Source organism: Fukomys damarensis, unplaced genomic scaffold (genome assembly GCF_012274545.1).
Source record: "Fukomys damarensis isolate Sample0158 unplaced genomic scaffold, DMR_v1.0_HiC HiC_scaffold_19, whole genome shotgun sequence".
NCBI lineage: Eukaryota > Metazoa > Chordata > Mammalia > Rodentia > Bathyergidae > Fukomys > Fukomys damarensis.
In genome coordinates, this window is record NW_022900931.1 from 66,670,067 (window position 1) to 66,692,230 (window position 22,164).

General features: G+C 41.0%; 1 protein-coding gene across 1 annotated transcript in view; it reads right to left on the reverse strand.

Moving 5' to 3' along the window:
- Positions 1-20,006, reverse strand: part of LOC104857206 — a 31,127-nt gene extending 11,121 nt beyond the window's left edge. Inside the window, exons 1-8 of the mRNA XM_033766037.1 lie at positions 19,970-20,006; positions 19,879-19,916; positions 19,239-19,433; positions 19,044-19,177; positions 17,235-17,355; positions 16,962-17,094; positions 16,693-16,810; positions 14,640-15,246 (exon numbers count right to left, since the gene is read on the reverse strand). Of these exons, the coding sequence (XP_033621928.1) occupies positions 14,640-15,246; positions 16,693-16,810; positions 16,962-17,094; positions 17,235-17,355; positions 19,044-19,177; positions 19,239-19,433; positions 19,879-19,916; positions 19,970-20,006 (1,383 nt within the window). The remainder of the gene's footprint in view (positions 1-14,639; positions 15,247-16,692; positions 16,811-16,961; positions 17,095-17,234; positions 17,356-19,043; positions 19,178-19,238; positions 19,434-19,878; positions 19,917-19,969) is intronic.
- Positions 20,007-22,164: the final 2,158 nt, after the last annotated feature.

Here is a 22,164-nt window from a genome sequence, read left to right on the forward strand (position 1 = left end):
CATATTACATTGACAAAAGTAAATTAAATTTTTAAATTAATTGAGACTGGTAAAGAAAAACATTCATACAGAAAACAAAAGAGAAAAAGAAAGAAGACACAAAGACGGACAGACAAAACAGAAGAAACAAAGGCATTTACACCTCCAAGTGTAAAATAAAATGATATTAACCAAAAATATTAAAAATTACTTCCTTTACAACTGGTATCAATTACCACTGGTTATGAAAATATCTCTAGCTATCATCTTTACGCTACCTCTAGAGGAAAACAGGCTCAAAACTTCACCCTGGGCTTCGGGATGGATGTGAGCATGCAGCAGGGAAGACGTGAAAAGCAAACTGATTGACAGCCCAATGGGGCCAGATGTGTGATCACGTCTTCCACATGGGCCTGCATGCACAGTGCTCTCGAGTCATGAGAATGAAGGGACTGGTAGTAGGGAAACAACCACTGGTTAAGGCATGAGCTTTAACCAGCCACCAAGCAGCTTTGCGATAAAGAATAAACCAGACATACCAGATGGAAGACAGGGTAGAGAAGGACACGAAGGCACAGACCAGGATGAGGATGCTCTGAGTGGCTCTGGTCTCAGGGGAAGACCTGCATGAGCTGTGTCTGTGGAGATGCCGTGTCCTCTGCTTGTGCCTGAGCAGAATGAAAACCATGGAGCCACTGCTCCAGATCATAAGTTTCAAGCACAGAATGTTGTGTGATAATGTCAGTGCTGCAAAAATGGAGTTTTGGTCTTTGTCAGAGCTCGTAGCCGAACAGTATTGAAAATCGGTAATGTCTGTGATGTTTTTGTTGTTCCTTTTGTCATTCACAAGCAGAGGAACTCTAATGTTTAGCAACATATGAATGACCCAAGAAACGATGGCACAGGACCAGATGTATTTTAGGGCTTTCAATTTCACCTCTGCCCAACCTGAGCTCCTGGGGCTGATGGTGATGGCCTGGAAGACACTCAGGAGACAGGTGGTGCTGAAAGACACACCCCTGCCCACAGCCTGAACATAGAACACCAGCTTGCATCCGGCATCACTGAGGAAGTCTTCTGCCCCAAACGCTGCCATGGTCTCCGGGATTCCCCTGGACAGAATGACCAGGGTGTTGGCCACAGTCAGGTGCCTGAGGATCACATCTGTGGACCTGGACCTGTATCCACTGAAGTACAGGAAGATAGAATGACACAAAAGTGAGAAATTTCCCAGAGCTCCAGTGGCAGTCTGGAAGAGGAAGAGGATTACAAATTTCAGATCTATAAATGTCATTCTTTATTTGTGCCGGATTCATAGACATTCCAAAATATAGGATTCTGCACAGAAAGATATATTGTGGGTGAAATATTTCATATAAAATGAATTCAAAAATCATACACATTTATATTCCTTCAATTTATATTTGAACTATATATTTTGCGTTATGAGTTTTTAAATCTTAAATGTTGCTTTTCTTTGTGTAGCATTTTAAACGTTCACTGGAATTTATGGCTTATGAATTCTAACACACTTAGCATTCACAACACGATGGATTAGGACCTAATAATGTTTCCCTGAAGGAAAAAGCATGTGTAGTAAGGATAATGTTTTGTGCCTCATCTAAACCTCAACAAGATATTTGGATCCATGGGCCTGGCTCCAGGGATGTTGTGCTTATTTCTATGCTGTGTTATCACAGAGTCAGAGCGGTGGTGATTTTAGAAGCTATGCATATAACTTGTCATATTTGAAATACTCTTAAGGAAATGTTTGACTCTGATGGTACCCAGTCTGTTGAATGTCTCATTTATGTGAATGATTTATTTATACAAAAAAAAGTATTAAGGGAATATTCAAAAGTTTTTCAAATTAATGATGGATTTAGTCATATCTTATAACCAAATTGGGTATAATAAACATGGATCAATGTTATGATAGCAACAGAACTTTTCCCAGTATCATTAAATATAGAAATTATATATAATATTGGTAATACTGTGTATTTGAAATTCAAGTCATAGGAACTGAATTAACCTACTTTAGATATCATGTTATTTTTTCTTATTTAGAAAATTAAAGAAGTAAAACGTCATCTGAGAATTGAGCTAAAGTTCAACAAGTGTGAAAAATGGATTTTCAAGTCTTTGTACCACACACGTGGAAATGGCCCATGATGACATGGAGTCACAAAATGACTCTGAAGTTTTTTAACCTGGCAAACAAAACAAGACATGTTGGAATCAGAAACAACTTGGCCTCCTTAATTTCTCTGCTGTTTAAATCACTCAACTATTAAGTTAACTTCTTCTGGAATCCACCTTCCCAAACGACGAAAGAAAAATTATCCAACATGGTCAAGAGACTACAAATGTTTTCAGAGAAATCTAAAAATCGTCTCCATTGACCACCTCGACCCAGTGGGAAAAAATCATTATAAAATTGAAATTGCCATTTGAACACCTTACATGTACAGGAGAATGTGGCTCATTTTTCTCCAGCACAGGGACGGTCACAAACAGGAGCTTTTCCTGCAGCGATAACGCCAGTGGCATAAGCTTCTCTGTGGTTTCTACTCAGCACCCTGGACAGCGGACTGCGTTCCTGAGCGCAGACTCCGGGATCTTACAGAGCAGTCCTCACACCCACCTCTCGTGCTGCTTGTATGAAAGCACATGAGAAGTCAGAGGCCGGTAGGGTCTCAGACCTCCAGTCTGTCCCCAGCTCAGCCTGTGCCTCTCTCCACCCTTCTGCCCCCTGTGCCTCTGTCACCCACAGGAGTCGCTTATTCCAGACACGGTGACTCAGCCAAACACAGCCCCTGCATCAGCTTGTGGTCTCACGGCTTCTATTCCACAGACTAGAACAGAAAACACTCACCCAGCACCTACTTGCTTCTCCAGGAACAGCAGCCGGGGTGATAACCATGAAGCCTCCTGCTGTGTGGGAGGGAGGTGGCCGGACCCCCAGATATGGGGTCACGGCTGCGTGATCTCAACTCCCCCGGAAACGCAATTACCACTTCAATTTTCATGACATGCGTGTTCGGGCAGTGGAGACGACGAAGAAACAAGTAAGTCCTTTCCGGATCCCAATTCCCAGGGACAATTAGAAGTTTCTGTAGGCATCTCCAGCAGGGAGAGCCTGCATGCTCTGGAGAACCCTCCCTCAACAGATGGAAATAAAGTGTTTGTAAAGGGGGAGGGAGGAGGGGTGAAGGGAGGGCAGGAACAAGGGGAAAAAATGAGAACCAAGACCTGTCATGTAAAGGTACAAGATCCCAATGATGAAGGTAACTGTACTGTATACCTAAAACGTACCAATAAACTCAATGCAGAAGAAAAATTTTAAAAAGAATGCTATTCAGTGTTGATTTTCCTTTTTAGATTTTTATTTTTACATGTTTACAGGACATAATGATTCCATTTTCATGGGGAGTGGTTGGTACACCTACATTTCTTACAATGATCACTTGATAAACACAGACAAATTGACATGGAAGAATCCAAGTGATAAAAAAAAACATAGGAGGACTAAATAAATATCAGTATCCTAGCAAGAACAAAAAAAAATCCCTTCAGGCCAGTTAGAATGATATACTTAAAGAGTTGAATATCAAAACTTCCAATCAAAAACCACTTTGTCCAGAAAAACTATCATCAAGTAATGAAAGAGAAATTCCCAGGAAATAAGTGCTGAAGGAATAGTGAGAGTTTTAGACCCTCCTTATGAAGATGAAGATTAATGTTTTCTAATATTTTCACAAACTGGATCTGTATCGGATGTCTAACTAAACTGGAATAAAAACATACCTCTCTAAATGACCGTGGCCAATTTTTTTTGGAAGATGTAGGATTTTGTCACAAATTGCATACTAATAACAATTATACCTACTAACTTTTCTCTTTTGAAATTGAGCCTACTCTTTTATTTATACCTATCCTGATGAGTTAGAAACCCCTGTAAGGACAGATGAACAGAACAATCCAAGAATTGAGGACAGAAAATGGAGAGACTATATCAAGGCTTTGCCTGCCCGGGGATAGCTCTTTTTGATGGAGAATGTTCAGAATAAAGGACTGAATGAGACCATTTTGTTTTCTACATATGTATCTTTCATTTAATAATTGAGCTTAATTAGGTAGGTATAAAAGTCACTAAGGGTACTACAAGGTATAACTAATTTATCAAAGCTCATCTCTGTGCTCAGAAATAAGATGTGACACTTTAAGAAAAAATGCATGAGCACATTTTTTTAAATTCATACTTTGCAAGATATAGAAAGTTTGGTAAACCTGTGAAAATATAGATAAAATCATAATTACTATATTTTGAAAATGCAGGTATATGCCACGACCACTCCAGTGGAGTCTGTGTGACAATGCCGGTCACCTGACAGAAACCAGACCCGAGATATCGTCCCCACGGGGTTAAGCCTCCTGGAGGTCCTTGGCACACACCACATGCAAAATCAACCATAAAGAGAATAGCTGGCCTCTCTACCTGCAGTTTGGGGACATTGGGTTCATCTATAATTCTGTTCTATTTTGTCTTTATTACTACTTATTCATTATCTATAAAATTGTATTCTGGGCCCAGGAAAGGTTAGGAACAATTAAATGTTCCTAGAGATGGGGAGGTATTGAGACACAAGAGGACGGGCGGCCAAAGTGCTGACTCTGAGCCCCGGACTGTGAAGTCCTGAAGGTGATCCTGAAGGTGACATGCTGAAGCCAGTCCTTTGTTTTACAAACTTCCCCTTCTGACTACATATAGGTATGGTCTTACCTTGACTTAATGGTTTTAGCTTTTGTGATGGTATATAGGTGTGGTCTTACCTTGACCTTGTGGTCTTAGTTTTTACAGTACTATTGTCTATCTTTCTCATGCCTGCCTGTGACTGGAATCACTCTTGAGATGTGCCCTTGAAACTAATATATAAACACCTAGAGTTAGAAATAAAATTACAACAGCATTTACAAGCTTCACCTCGGTGTTGAGTGCTTTTGTCTAACTGTCATCGCCGAACCTGCTCCCACCTTTCAGAAAACCTATATCTCCTCGTAAAATCCCGTGTTTGCTACCCTACGGTCGGTAACAAGTGGCGCCCGAACAGGGACCTGAAAGATAAGCTTTCTCTTCTCTTTTGTTATATATATATATATATTTTTTAGGAGTTTAAGGTCGGCTCTCACGAAGGGATCTACAGTCCCACCAGTAAAAAGACTGGTTATAGGTGAGTAATCAGAAAATATGGGTCTTTCAGAATCAAAGGGAAGACATACTTTTGTCTCTATATTGAGGCATATGTTGCAAAAAAAGGGGACTAAAAGTCTCCAAGGCTATTGCTGGAGGATTTTATGATTTTATAGTAAAGGTTGCCCCTTGGTTCCCAGAGGACGGGGACCTTACTTTGGAAGATTGGAAGAGATTAGGAAGAGATATGAAAAAATATCTGTCTTCTCATAAAGAGGAGACGCCTCCACTTCAGACATTCCCATTATGGGTACAGATAAGAGACATCTTATTGAAAAAATCTGATATAAAATTTTTAATAGAAGAAGCCCCCTCAGAACAAGATGAAGGAACCCCCAAAAATAAATGTGGCCCACCAAAGCATGGAGCTACAGGGGATGATCCTGATGATTGGGATCTAGAAGATACAAGAAAATATGAGTCAGAGAAATATCACCCTGAGGAATATAATAATCCCCCTCCTCAGGTAATGATTTCTGCTCCTATAAAAAAACATGGAAAGCCAGTTCCAAAGCCAAGAAGATATTTACCTCCAGTAGGATTTCAAGGTGCCATAGCACAGGCTAAGGCAGAAGGGGATATGTCATTTACTTTCCCTGTTGTTCTATATGATGATAAAAAACCAACTTGGAAAGCTTTGCCTTTAAAAACATTAAAAGAATTACAATTGACAGTAAAAAGTCTGGGACCACCCGCTCCTTATACTATTCAAATCTTAAAAATAATAGATACTCAATAGCTAACAGTGTATGATTGGTTTCAAACTGCTAAGGCAACTTTGTCCCCAGGAGATTTTGTTCTCTGGAGAACAGAATATGAAGAGAGAGCTAAAGAAACAGTTCATAGTAGTTTTGCGAAAAAGGGAGTTAAGCCTACAATGTCCATGCTGCTAGGAGAAGAAGAATACACTCAACCAGCAGCTCAGATGCATGTAGGCAGACCTATTCTAGAATTAATAACTCAGTTAGCAATAGGGAACTGAAAGACAGTCAGCAAAGCTGTCTTATCAGGAGGAGATTACCTCCTATGGTTGACTAATTATACCAAACAATGCAAAGTGGCTGCGCACCACAATCAACAGGCGGGAATAACTTTAGCAAGCTATGAGATACTTGCAGGAGAAGGGTCTCAAGGCATAATATCTCCTTTACAAGAGGCTCTTAAACACGCCGCAACACAAGGGGAGGAAATCTTTAGACTATTCCCCCTCATTCAAGTAGAGGGACCCCAAGGGCCGATTAGAAAACATCACCCTCTTGAGTTTAAATTGGTTATACACCCCCAGTTGGAAAAGGGGTTTTTGCTTGTGTTTTTCCACAAAATGCTGATCAGCCATGGTGGATCCCGGAGCATTTTATCAAACAGATTAACGCAAGCTGTGAAAAGGACCAAAGTCAATCTTCCGGTGTTATTTCGTGGACGTCATTACAGACTCTGTTAATCCCTTAAAGATAAAGATTATAAAGGCTCCTCCTAAGAGCTAATTCTTCCTGCTTTTCCATCTTATGTGCTTTTTCATACTTTGCCTGTCATAATAAATAATTACTTTTTACATCCACAAATAAAAGGTTAATAATAAATGAGACAGAAGAAGATAGTAGAAAAGCTATGGATAAAAGAGATATACTTTTGATATGAAAAAATTTTATATGTTTGTCTTGTTAGAAAGATATAAAGAAAGATATACAAGACCAGAAGGCTTAAATATGTAGAGAAGATATGTGGAAGTGTTTTAACAAAATTATATATATTTACTTGTTGGTTTCAAGTTTGTTACAAAAGATTTACTTTTATAATAATGGAACTTTCATTCCTTTTGATTCTAATTCTATGAGATCTGTTAATTGATCTACCAAAGTTTTAACTGGTGTTAACTAAAAGAAGTTCTAGGGCTAGAGATTTATTTAACTCAATAGTGCTGCCACCTGCCTTATAATTCAATTGGTCAAATACATTTGAGCATATTATAGTTTCACAAATTGTCTTACAAGTTTGTGTCTGTACAATTGTTTGAAAGGTATTTGTCCAATTATACTAGATTGAAATGACAGCAAGGATACTAATAATTTGTTAATTCCTATAACCTGGTTTTATAAATTAAAATTTTGTCAAGATAATTAGATATAAACTCAGATCTAGATAAACTGTTAATAGTAAAAAAGACAACTACTCAGAAAAAATTTATTCTGGTCTTTACTCACTAATGCCTTCTAAAAAGATATACCCCCAATAAATATGACCAAATATGTTATTATAAAATGTTTACATTGGTTATCATCAAAGGGTTAAATTCTAAATATGCTATTGTGTTATGTGCTCAATTTTAACCAGTTGCAACTATCTATATGTCAGGATCGAGGTGGCTGACGAGCCGGGAAACCTCCCCTGACCCCGGCCCTGACGAGGACTCCGGGTAATAGAATCAAAGCTTTTCTTTTTGTGTGACACCTGTCTGTCTTGTCAGTGTCTCGTCTATTGAGTGTTAAACTAAATTTGTTCCTAGGAACAAGATGGGAGCATCCAGCTCCAAAAACACCACCCCACTAGATTGCTTTCTAACTAATTTTAAAATTATTTTTTTTCCCTGAACACAAGGATGATTACGGGATTAAATTCTTTCATAAAAAGTTTTGCTCCCTGTGTCAATCCGAGTCCCACTGGAGCAAGTGACTGTCTGCCTCCTTGGAAGGGAAAAGGCGCTCCCCCAGGATTTCCTGGGTTCCCTTTCTAGAACTCAGAGGTCGGCTCATCAATAGTGAAACAGAAAGAAAAAAAATGAATAAAATCATCTGTCTGAATGGTGAGATCCCCTAGATTACTCCCTAGTTTATCTTTGAAAGGGGACCCAGGGAGGAAATATATTAACTTCTTAGGTGACTATATATATAAAAAAAATTGGTTAAAAAAATAAATGGAAAGAGCTGGGTAGCCTCCTTCATACATCAAAAGAAAGGGAGGAGGGCTTATGCTTAAAGAGCCCTCCAGGCAAATAAACAAGGACGTTTTCTGAAACAGAACCCTGGCACCCCACCCTTTGTCTTGCATTACATCACCGGACAAGGGAATATCTAATAGTTATGGGAAATGCTAATACTAAACCAACTGTTCTCAAGTACATAATTAAAAATTTTGATACAGATTTTGTGGGGGACTATAAGATAAAACTGCAACCAAAGATACTTAAAAACTTTGTGAGTTATCATGGTCTCAACTAAGCCAGACTTGGCCCCAAAGGAAAAAAAAAATCTCTACACAAAAGAAAAGTTATCTGCCTTTGTTTTACTTACCTGAGACTTTGATAATGTGGAGCCTCTTGTGGTCTAGGAACTACTCAAGCTTCTACTCTGGTAATCAACTGCTAATAAAAACTATTTAGTTTTGTTTATAAAACACCTGCTTGCTAAATCTGCCATTTTCCTGTGATAAACTTGTCTCAGAAAATGTGACATCATTATAGGCAAATCCCAGTGTTTCCCCTTTAGAAGAGGTCGAGCTATCTCCCCTCCACTTGAGTTGCTAAGATAAAAGATATGAAGGAGATAAGGATAGAACAAAGTTTAACCTTACTACACTGGAGGATACAAATGGGAAAGCATGATGGGACTCAGAAAAAAGATGAAACAGGGCTTACACTCAGATTAAAAGAACTAAAATAAAAAAATCTCTAATGTATTAAAATCAGGTGAGAAAATTATGAAAGACAAAATATAAGGAAAAAAAACTGCAAGCCAAAAAAACTGCAATTATGTTTTGGCAGACATCAAGAGATTTTTACAACAAAAATCAAGTTAGAAAATTTTAACTATTTGATAAATATATCTTTGTTTCAATTAAAATTAAGTTTAATTGGTGTGCTTTAAACATTTCTTATACATTACAAATTTTTAAATTTCGATTATAGGGTTAACTTGGTCTTTTATACTTTGTTGATAAAAACTCAAGGTTAATACTGTTCTATAGATAGCCAGTCAAATTTTAAGATATAACTATCTTGAAAAAAAAAAAACACTTTAAGATTTTAATAGCTGAAGTTTGCTATAGAAGGTTAATAATAAATGAAATGCAGAAAAATATCACCTTAACATTAACAGAACAACAAAAAATAAACAAGAAGTTTAAATCAAAATTAAATACATTGGAAGAAATTTTATTAGCCTTAGGCCAAGATATTAACAATCTTAAAATTCGAATGGCAACTAAATGTCATACCAATTATAATTATATTTGTGTTACTCTATTAAAATATAATGCCTCTGAGGAATGGGAAAAGACTCATTTGCACCTATTAGGCATTTAACAAAATAACAATGTATTACATGACATTTCCTCACTGCAGTCACAAATTACCTCATTAAGCCAGTCACATCTGGACATTACTTCAGTGGAAGGTTTAACTTCATCCCTATCTTCGTCACTAAAGGCATTAAATCCCCTTTCCTGGGTCCACTATACTATAGTTGGAATTATAAATTTTGCATTATTTGCATAATTCTAATTGTTTTCCCTTGCTTTCTTAGAATCTTTTCTCAAGCCCTGTCCCAGCTGCAGACAGAGGTCGCTGTTCTACGGCTAAAAAACAAAAAAGCGGGAACTGCCACGACCACTCCAGTGGAGTCTGCGTGACAATGCCGCTCACCTGGCAGAAACCAGACCCGAGGTATCGTCCCCACGGGGTTAAGCCTCCTGGAGGTCCTTGGCACACACCGCATGCAAAATCAACCATAAAGAGAATAGCTGGCCTCTCTGCCTGCAGTTTGGGGACATTGGGTTCATCTATAATTCTGTTCTATTTTGTCTTTATTACTACTTATTCATTATCTATAAAATTATATTCTGGGCCCAGGAAAGGTTAGGAACAATTAAATGTTCCTAGAGATGGGGAGGTGTTGAGACACAAGAGGACGGGCGGCCAAAGTGCTGACTCTGAGCCCCGGACTGTGAAGTCCTGAAGGTGATCCTGAAGGTGACATGCTGAAGCCAGTCCTTTGTTTTACAAACTTCCCCTTCTGACTACATATAGATATGATCTTACCTTGACTTAATGGTCTTAGCTTTTGTGATGGTATATAGGTGTGGTCTTACCTTGACCTTGTGGTCTTAATTTTTACAGTACTATTGTCTATCTTTCTCATGCCTGCCTGTGACTGGAATCACTCTTGAGATGTGCCCTTGAAACTAATATATAAACACCTAGAGTTAAAAATAAAATTACAACAGCATTTACAAGCATCACCTCGGTGTTGAGTGCTTTTATCTAACTATCATCGCCGAACCTGCTCCCACCTTTCAGAAAACCTATATCTCCTCGTAAAATCCCGTGTTTGCTACCCTATGGTCGATAACAGGTATATATAATTTATGATATATTATTTCATTTATATAAAATTTCAGAAGAGCTGAGTACAATGAGCGTGCCTGTAACCCCACTCATGGATGGAGGCAGGAGGACCAGAGTTCAAGACCAGCCTGGATGACTCGGTGATACCGGGAGAAGCTTCCCAAAATAAACACAGAGAGGAGTTAGGTGTAGCTCAGCATGGAAGCCATGAATTCAATGAGTTAATACCCAGTATTAAAATAATGATTTTTTTCAGAAGAAAAGCTAACTACACTGGGCACTCTTTCTTGCATATCAAGAAAAGCAAAGAAACACTTTAAAATATGAAAAAATGCTTATTTGGGGCAATAGGATGTTATTACAAGGAATGTACGGGAGATTTGGGGGTCATAAATATTGCTCTGATTCAACTGGCTGCTACCTGAGAAGGTGGGAAACTTTCCAGGGTTTTGAATTACATGGTATGTCAGGTACAAGTCTCTGTATGTAGGTTATATTTTAAAATACAGAAGTATACACTATAGGGGTTACTATAAACATGCAGTCTGAATTAATTACAAGGAAAGAAAGTCACACATATTAATGCAGAAGCAGGACTGGTATATGTTATGGAAAACAGAAGAAAAATGTTTGATATGTATATGAAATTAAAAGAAATATCTAGTAATATGAAAATTGAAGTATGATATTATTTTAAGGTCAAAAATCCTTAGGTTGATTTAAAAGGAAACTCCAAGAACATATTTCATCATTGAAAATCACTTAAAATTTGAAAAGAAGCTTCTCACAGTATCTAAAAATTCATACCCAAATAATACTTTGGACATTCTGGATGGTCTCAGTCCTCACAGACAAAAAAAAAAATGTGTGCAGGTGACAAATCAACAGAGGTCTATTTTCATCTCATGAACACAGAGACAGGACAGCTCAGATAATTTAAAATACATTCTAAACTATTAAAAAGAGACTGAAAGAATTGTGAGTAGGTATAAATTGCTACCTTTTGTAGATAAAAACACAAACTGACAGTTAATAGTAAATCAAACAGACAAAGTAAACTTTGTGAACGTAAGTGGGATGTGCAATAATAGTAAATAGAAATACTTCCAGCTTCTACATTGTAAAATAGTAATAAAAGTTCAAATGCATGGTTCCAAAAATGAATCCACAATGGCGATCACAACTTTTCTGAATAAATTTGAGAGAATATGTACATTAATCTGTTATAGCAGCCTTCTCAACTGGGGGTAGTCACAAGATTTAGGCCCTACAGGAAATCAGCTGCATGAATATATTCTAGATTATCCCAAGGAAGGCACAAAACAAGTTGGAGTCTAGATACATATCACATAAAATAATTCTCTGAAATTTTTATGGAAATCTTTTAGTCCTGTTGTCCAATTCTCAAACAAGAGTGTTTGGAGAGTGTGTTATTTAATTTTCACGTCATAGTTTTTTCTTTGTTTGTTTTGTTTTTAATGTGCTCTTGGTGTCTACTGCCCATTTTAGCCAAAATATAAGATTTTGATCTTTTATATAATTTTAAAAGCTTTTGTTTAGGCCTTAGAGGTCATCTATTGAGGACGGTAATCCTCTGATATTTTCAAGGCTGTGTGCCTGCTGTGCTGTGGACTGTTCCATCAATGTCAGTCAGGACTCATTGGTTTATAGTATCACTAAAAACCTTGTTTTATTAATATTCTTTCCCTTTCTATCATTCATTATTAAGAGTTGTTTACTCCTGAAGCTGCAGGCTTGGTCAAAGCGGACAGCACCCCCCCATAGAGGAGAACTGTTTCCTTCAAGAGCGTATGAGTAGCTGCGCTCTCCAGCTAGAATTTCCAAACAAGAGTTATTTACTGAAGTCTCCCAGGATCGCTGTACCTTAGCTATGTTGTGCTTCAATGCTGTCAAGATTTCCTCAGATACTGAGGGCCATAAGAGGAAGCATCTGGAAGAAGGACGGCTGCCTCGGGCATGAAGGCACCAGGAGGAAGGTGGTGATTCACACGGTACCAGGTGTGGGAAGCAGATGCAAAGTGGACCCCCCAGAAGTCACTGAGACCACACCTGCCTTGGATACCAGCTGGTCACCACATTCACACGGCAGCACATGACTGTCCAGTCAAAGACCAGGCAGATGTCTTTTCCAAGTTTATCAGAAGACACACTACTGGCTACAGAATGAAACAATGACTATAATTTCTACGATTCATTTGTCCCAAAGCTGATTGGTAAACAAGGTTACTACACAATTAATTGTATGTGTACTTACACAACAATTGCATCAAATTTTATTTATTATTGCTACCATTATTTATTATCGCTATTATAGAAGCAGAATCACTGTCTTAATCACAACCCTCTGGTCAGTAAGAAATTCTCACGACTGCAGTTAAGATTTCTTTCATAGGACAGGCACAGAAAGTACGCACGTGTTTAGAAAATAATGGTTTCAGCCTGGCATGGTGGTACATGCCTGTCATCCCAGCCCTCGGGAGGCTGAGGCAGGAGGATTGCTGTGAGTTCAAGACCAGCCTGGGCTACATAGTGAGTTCCAGGTCAGGCTCAACTACATAGTAAGACCCTGTCACAAAAAAAAAAAATAGAAAATGGTTTCAACAACACTAACCACTGGCTGAAAAAGTCAGTTTAAATTGCAAAGTGATGTCCTTCCTTCCTAATAGGATGGATATTTCATTTTAAGGGAATGGCAGAATTACAGCGCATTCCTGAGAGGGGGTGGAGTCTAACAGAAACTTCTTGTGAGGGGTCAGAGCTTAACAGAACATTCCTGAAAGGACACACAGTTCAAATAGTCACAAACCGCTTTGATATACTGGGCAGGAGCCCAGCAACACAAACTTACATTTCCCAAATGAAACATTCTGTGGGGAGAAAACATGGAGGCGAGGCCAGGGCCTGACTTATTGTGCAGCCTTCTCTGTCATTAGCCCACGATTCGCCTGCTTACAGAAGTGAGTCCAACTGAAGCCTACGTGACTCACGGGCATTATGGGTGGCGGTGCAGGGGCCAATATCAGCCCCGCCAACAGCCATGGCAGCGACCAGAGAAACAAACCTGTGAAGCTATGGGGCTTAATAGGGGATAACACACATCCGAGGTCAGAGTGACTCACATCCGAATTCTGTTCCCAAAATTAAAGCCTTCACTAGAAGGGCAAGGTTATTTGCTAACCACCACCTATCTGGTGTCTGCCCTGTTCCTATTCGAGAATACTTCATCTCTTCCTTTACAAGCCTTGCCTACATCAGCAACGTATCCCTTACAACTCCACGTAGCCCCTTTACTCTGACCCAACTGTGATGTCACCAGTCAGTATCAACAGCTGTGGCTGGACAGGGTCTTTGTGGTTTAGCATTGGCCATCCTGACTCCCCGTTTCTCTGTCTTTTTAATTCTGTCTCAGTTTTTCTTCTCACCTTGTGCTGTAGCCCCGAGCAGAACAGAACCCACTATGGGAATCCCTGATAAAACCCAAAGTATCAATAAGGAGAAAAGAAAACATAGATATTGGGAATTAGGAAGAGTCCAGATGGGAAGGGAACCAAGAGATGCGGGGGAGAGAAAGAAGGGAAAATTGATTCAAAGGGGAAAAAAAACAACTGAAGGAAAAAACAGAATCAGCGCTTTTTGAAGTATTTTAAAAATTCACAATAAACTTGCAAAAGAAAAGTTTACAGCTGGATTCAGTATTATAATTAATTATTTTTCATTGAAGAAAAAAGTTATATTTATTTTGGAGTTCTACTGTTATAAGACTGCCTCAAAATTGAGGTTAATTTTTTGCAACAAAAGAGTGCAGGCAATGACTGAATGTGGAAAGATGGAACGTTATTCACCTGGAGGACTGCTGCTTGTTTACTTCTTCCAGATGAACCTGGATGCCCAGTGTTCTCGACTCAAGAGAATAAAGGGGCTGGCAAAGGGGAAACAAGCATTGATGAAGGCAGAGGCTGTGACCAGCCACCAAGTACAGCCACGAGTAAGAGCCATACAAACGTGAAGGGTGGAAGACAGGGTATAGAAGAACACAAAAGCGCTCACCAGAATGAGGATGCTCTGAGAAGCTCTGGTCTCGGGGGAAGACCTGCATGAGCTGTGTCTGTGGAGATGGTGGACCCGCTGCTTGTGCCTGAACAGGATGAAAACCATGGAGCCACTGGCCCAGATCATAAGCGCCAAACACAGAACGTCATGGGAGAGTCTCAGCACCGCAAACACTGAGCCTGGGTCTCTGTCATGAGGCCCAGCTGAGCAGTATTGAAAGTCTATGGTTTTTGTGATGTTTCTCTTGCTGTTGTTGTTGGTCAAAATGATAGGAAGTCTAATATTTAACAGCATCTGCAGGACCCAGCAGAAGACAGTAGAGGAACTGATGTACCTCAGGGCTTTCACTTTCAGCTCCGCCCAAACAGAGCGCCTGGGGCTGATGCTGATGGCCTGGAAGAGAGTCAGGAGGCAGGTGGAGTCTATGGACACACCCTTACCCACATTGTGAGCGTAGAACACGAGCTTGCATCCAGCATCACTGAGGAACTGCTTCACCCCAAACGAGGCCATGGTCTCTGGGATTCCCCTGGAGAGAATGACCAAGGAGTTGGCCATGGTCAGGTGCCTGAGGATCACATCTGCGGACCTTGTCTTGTTTCCACTGAATTGAAGGGAGATATAATGAAACAAGAGTGACAAATTCCCAGTGGTCCCAATCACAATCTGGAAAAGAAAGAGTATTCCGAACTTCAAATCTGTGGTCATTTTCTCATTGTCCGGGATTTGGCAGAAACAGTCAAAACCCAGGACTCTGTATGGATGAGAAGGTGTGGGTTAAGCACATCATATAAAATTTAACTCAAACCTTTTCATTTCTCACTCACAGTCCTAGAGGTTTATTTCTAAATGTATTTCTCTTTTTAAGAATTTTCCAAAGCCTCTGATGCTTTTGCACAACATCTACCACCTTAAGCCCCTTATGCTTAATGGCTCTCTACTCCTCACTTAATACAACACACGGACTTGGGATCTAATAATGTTTCTCTTTTAAAGCAAAGACAATTGACCAAAAAGGAGATTGTCTGACTCAACTGAATGTCCACAAAGACAAGGTTTGGACTCAGCAGCCAGGAAGGCTATGTGTCATAGAAATACAGTGATGTTCATTCAATAATCCAAGCAGTGTAAAACTTGTCCCATTTGTAATCTTCTGGAATATAATAAACGAACATCTTTCTATTTTGTATAAATGTTTCTTCCACATAACAGTATACCTTGTGACCAAGATACAAAATTGTTATTAAGATATTGGTATACTAAATCATTTTCTATGACCACGCTGAGTTTACCACATATGAACCATCTTTTGCATAGCTACAGAAAGAACTATAAAACTTTATTACATTTCTCTGGTACATACTGTACAAGTTATGTTAACAACTTTTCTCTCATGGCTGGGACAAAATACCCAACACCCAAAGTTAGAGGGGAAGGGGTTTATCTGGCTTACAGTTCATAGAGGTTTCAGTCCGTAGTCAACTGGCTCCAAGACAGGAATGGCCAGTAGGATTCACAGAGGAGAAACAACATGGCATGCACAGGTAGCAAAGGTAGTAAGAGAAGCTTAACAGCGTCTCCTGCCCCTTTTATCTTATTCAGAATACTTGGGGTGGGCAGCACTTGCACCCTTAATCCCAGTGCCCTTGAGCCTAGCGTTGCATTGTCGGTTCCAACTTCACACCCTCTAGATCCGGCCTAGGACCATACGAGGCTTTGGGGGACACCGAGCCCCAAACCATAGCAGACGCTATGTGCAGTATTAATGCTCACTCTAAAGTAAGGTATATAAAATTGAAATCATTGAAAATTATTTAAAAATCAATTATTATTTTACAGTAGAGTGTAATCTCCATATGTTAGTGTATAATTGTGTCTTTGGTGTTTTAGAAAAATTGAGAGAAAGTATTATTAAAATTGTAAATGATGGTGAAATACAAGACTAACATCAGCTGTCATACATTCAGGTCGCAAAAAAGTGGAGCCCAAATATATGTAGCTTTTTATAATTGACAGTATATGAAAAGGTATATTTGAATGCAAAACATACTGAATTGTTGTACTCCTGTGTCCAAATCTCTCAAGTCTGAACTTATCTTTCCTGGATGTCTCCTTCCCTAACTTCAGAAAGATAATTTCCCCACGTTGGCAAATGCACCACAGAGAATCTCAAAGAGGCCTGATTGTGATCTACATTAAAACTGTCAAGCACAAGTGAAGAAAATTCATTTTACTATTTGCCATTTCATCACACTGTTCATGCAGAGAAATGCCTGTCTCCGTTGACTCCACTCCAACGATCAAAACCACAGAACTAACTCTGTTGAAGCAACAATAGCTTCAGAGGGGCCAGCTGAATGGCAGAGAGATTCTGAATCCCAGTCTTCGCAGTCATAAAAATCTTCGCCTCTGCTTGGAAGCGATTCCTGCCACAGTTGTCCGTGCTGGTTTGCTGCAGATACAGGAGGAGACGTCAGGGGCCGGGCGGTTCTCAGACCTCTGTCTATGACCACAAGCTCAGCCTGTGCCTGAAGAATGAGCTCTCCCTCCTCCCTCTGGTGCAGCTCAGATTTTGCAGTCCTGAGGACTTACCCGGACGGAATGGGACACAGCACAGTCCCGCTTCCCAGCTTGGAAAAGGAAATGTGCAGTTTCTTCCACCCTCAGAAGGGCAGGCCACGGTGATGGCGGTGATGTGTGCCGCTGGTGTGGGCTGGAAGTGGCCACATCAAGATATGGGCTCAGCTCTGGCACCTCAAAGCCCCCGCAGAAATGCACTTAACACTTCACCTGGAATTCCAGTGACAGTGCACAATTGGGTAAATGAGACTACTCTAAAAATAAACAAAAAAGTCTTCGCCATTTCCCAATTCCCAGAAACAATCAGAAGTTTCTGTAGGTGTCTCTAGAGTCCGAGTGCTTGGGAGGAGATCTAATTTGGGAAACAGCTGGGGAATTGGACAGAGGCGCGTGGCTGGCCTGGAAACTTATAAGCAAATGTCTCTTATGGCCCCAGTGATTCAGAGAAGTCTATTTTACCTGGCAAAGCCGGTATTCACGAAATACTGAACCACTGAAGACTCTCGTCAACAGTAAACCAAAGAGCATCAGGCATCTCCAGCCCCTTCACGATGGATGCCCTTCATCAATATTTCAACCATCCAAACAAGCAAACTCTCAGTTCCTCTTGAAAATCCCTGAGGTGTGACATTCAATCAAGGGTCTCTGCCAAAGGGGCTCTTATCAAGACATTCAGTCTGATCTACTTTAGTGTGCTTTCCACCATTATCCTGCGCCCCTGAAGTTCATCCCTAATACCTGTTCTCTAAATACCTGATTGAAAGAATCGGAAACCTCAGTGTCCTTGGGGTTACAGCGTACCGCCTCCGGGACGGTACTGTGCACCTTACCGCTAGGCTCCTTCTGAGATCTGACCCTGACTAGGTCCTGAGGACATGAGCATTTTGTCGCTTGCTACATGCATAGGAAGCTTCACTGCTTCCCCCACAGGCAATGCAGGATTATGAGAGATCAATGCCACAGGGTGTAGTGCTCGAGGATTTCTCTGCCACTGACGACGAAGAATCTTTCTCTGGCAGAATAACCTCACGTCAATGAGGTTTAGTAGCTCAGTGTCCCCAGCATCATGAACTTCTCCAATTACGTCCAGCCCAATCGGTGTGATCCAATTCTTTTCCAGCCAGCACCCTCACTTTAACAGCAGATGCCCTTTGAGCTAAGAGTGGAGCATGCGCTGTAGGTCATCCGACCGCGTCACAAGGACTTGGGTTCTGATTTTTGGCAACGTTAGCCCTAGGGCTACAAGACAGAAGATTCTCTTTCAGGACACACTTTGAAGACTTTAATTCTGTTTATGCATCCTGGAGCTGGGTGACTGGGTTTTTTGTTTGTTTGTCTGGTTCACTCTATCATTTTGAACCGACTCCAGGAGAAATGAACAGCATCTTGTTTTTTATCGTCTCTTCAAAAAATGTTTACTAGCACCAGTAGTAATCACACTATTCTTTGTATTTCACAACTGGAGAATTAGGAATATCAGATGGATCCATGTTACATGTTTCTTTAACCGTTTCCCTACACAGACCACCGCTACGTTCTGCCTTATCAGAAGGAGAAATCACATGTAAAATGAGAGGACCAAATCTAGGAACCACTGAACCGCTTGCAGAAATTTACCCTTACAATGCCGCTTTTCTAAGCCACTCTTGCTGTCAAACTCTGTATTGATTGGGCGTTTCCTTCTCAACAAAATCCAAGAATCTACACTGTAACTGTGTGAGTGGATTTCTTTTCGTGACGCAGACAACAGAAGACCTAGCAGCAGCTCCGTCCAAAGCCTGAAAGACGCCAGGAAACCGCGACCAAAGACGCAGTGCCGACCTCAGCCTGACGGACTTGAGCTCCACCGAGTCGAGAACGCGAGCTCTCCCGGGTTCGCACGCCGCGCCGTCCCCGTAGACACCGCGCTTTTCCCCGTGTAGGTTGAGCTCCACTTCCTTCCTCTTCGCTTTGATCTGGGCCACAAGATTATGGTAGGCGCCACCCACAGTCCGAGTGGGTCAACAGCGCCTTTGCCTGCAGGGCTGCGGCCGAGCGGCTCTGCAAACACCCCACAGGCCGCACTCCCCCATCGGCCAGGGCCGGTAACCTAGCAAGGGGACAGGCACCACGGCTGGGCACGCCGCGCTGAAAGTTCAGGACACGGGTTTTACTCTCGTTATATGTGGTGATCGTCTGGTCACTGTACACAAACATCACCTCACCCACTGCCTGTGGTAAGATTATTTATACCTTATGAGCATGTCACACATGAAAGATTTCCCTTCCGTCTCTTACATCAATATAAAATGTAATTTTTTCAGTTTATGCTTTGTCCGTATCTGTAGCTCTTCCAGACTGCAAACCAACACAACACTGTCTCCTAACGAGGTTGTGGTAACCTGATGTAAGTACTGTGGACTGAAAATCATTATGAGTTTCTTTCACCAGGAATTTTTGTGGACATGCACACATGTGCTTTTACTAAATGTATAATATTTTGTGACTTATAAAATCCATACATAAAATATCTGCATGGCATTTGCACATGTGTGTGTGTGTATTACATTTATCCTGACTATGGAGAGGGAGGAGGGTGAATACATAGGCCACGAAAACATGTACACACGCTTCAGGCAAAGAAAAGCTTGAATAAACATTTTAATACTAAATTTACTGAGACATCATAAGATTCGTACAAGCTCCCTTTGGCCCCTACAATTACAAGAGGTGTTCAGAGCGGTGGCCACAAGCTTCCAGACGTTTACCAGTGTCACGAAGGGCCACTAGGGCAACTTCGGTCATTGAGCTTGCTACGCATGCATTTTCACTTTCTTCTCCAGGGTCGGCAGTGTGGCGGGACTTCCGTAATACACGACAGCCTCCTCTTGTGTCCCCCCAGGAGGGTAACACCATCTGCTGAAAAAACCATCGTGGTATTTTTCTTTTCCTGAAGCGTGTATGCATTTTTGGACATAATTTCTCTCTTCTCTCTCTCCTCTCTCTCTCTCTCTCTCTCTCTCTGAAAACTTGCTTTTACCATGTTCATCTCCACAGTAAATATCTTTTTCCGATACCTCAATAAACTGTCAAGCAGTTGGACAGACGTGGGTCCCCAGTGTCCCTTTGAACTCACGACTGGGCCACCTGCACGACCCTTCCTGGTTAGACTGGCTGCAGTCACAAACGGCCTCCAGCGGTCTGTCTTGTTCTGCGGCTGGGTGCTCGTCTTCCTTGGCTCGCCCTCCTGTCTTCCCTAGCAGCTAATCGTAACCTTGTTGATAGTGCGGTAGGGGGAGGCAGAGGCTCAGGCCGCCGTGGGACCCAGGAGCTCTGCCTCCCTGCGGTCGTGAGGCCTCCGCTGCCTGTGCCACCGTCTGTGCCCAGGGAGCGTGGAAAGTGAGTCCGGGCAGCCGCACTTCTGCTCTGTGGAGACGCTCACCCCACCCACAAAGAGAGCGAGAAACTTAATTGGCAACTCCCAGGAGGGCTGATGTTTCACCCCAGGGGCGGTGAAGTCACCACAAGTCCTTCTTTATCTCTGGTCTGGCCCCGCCACCCCTCACACATCCCTCACCTGCCTGACTCCAGGAGGCCAGCGTCGGGGTCGCAAGGAGCCAGTGAGTGTTTTCTCTGAGCCGGAGAGGCGCCATCCGCTGAGGAAGCAGGGGCAAGCAGGGTCTCACCTGGAGCCGGCCGAGGTGGAGCGGTGACACCTGAGGTGTGGCCAGAGCCTCTCAGCCGGGGGCTCCAGGACCGGTGCCTGGAGACTGCTATGGTCACTCCTGAGGACACCAGAGCCCAGCGCTGGCAGGGATGAAGTTTGGTTTTTAAGATGTGTAGGACTGCAATTTGGAAACGAATTTTGCTTTAAAGGTACCATGGTTTAAGCATGGAGAAATTTCATAAAGACTAGTCTAGCTTTCTGGAATTCTGTGTACTTATTAGTACATGGGGGGAAGTTGACTGCGTCGGCTAATTCTCTGTGCAAAGTTTCAAGGAGTAGCAATAGATAAATTAATTCAGTCGAAGTTGGATAGGACACGCTTGAGTCCGCAATTGTATCTCCACTGAAAATGTGCTCTAGAGTACAGGAAAGTGCTGGTGGGTTGTTGAGAGCACTGTGCGCTTTTCCCTCTTAATGTTAAAATAACAAAAACCAAGGGCTTTAGCATTTGTCACAGGAAAACATGATGCACAGTTTTCTTTTTGTTATGTGCTCTTTTTTATTTACTTTTTGTTACCACATGTTTGCCGTACATAAGGATGACTTATCAGCGGGGACTTGGCATATGTACATAACACACCTCAATTCTTTTTATTATTATTATTATTGTTTCCTACTCCAACCCTCCCTTCCTGCTCCTCCCAGCTCCTGGCCCTCTTCCCATTTGCAAAAAGTTGGATTTTCATTTTTTTCTTAAACTTCTACTAACTAACATCCTTTGTTTCTGTCTTTCATCTCAAATTTTCCCTAAATATGATCCTGTGGTGCCTGGGTCCATTTTACAAGGGTTATTTTCATTCCATTAGAAATAAGTAATGTAAAAAGTACAATTTTGATATTTTTATAAAATAATGGATATATATGGGTATGTGTGTGTGTGTTTGAAGATTAATTTGTTCCCTGAGTAAATCACCACTGTGTATGTATAATCTCTGAGAAACAGGATAAACAGTAGCACTTTTTCTGTAATGATTATACTTTTTCTGTAATAATGATTTTGTAATGTTTCACATTGAAAAAACCTAACAGATTCAGTAAATTGCTTGATGTGCATGCATTTTATTACTTCTCAAGCGTCCTTCATGTTTCACATACAGTGGTCAGTCAGACGGCTTCATTCACGGTGAGTATACCTAAGTAAACTTAAAGTTAGGCATTACAGTGGTCTATAAGACATGCATATATATTTATTCTTGCAAAAACATCAACAGCTAATGAGGGTAATATAGTTATGTA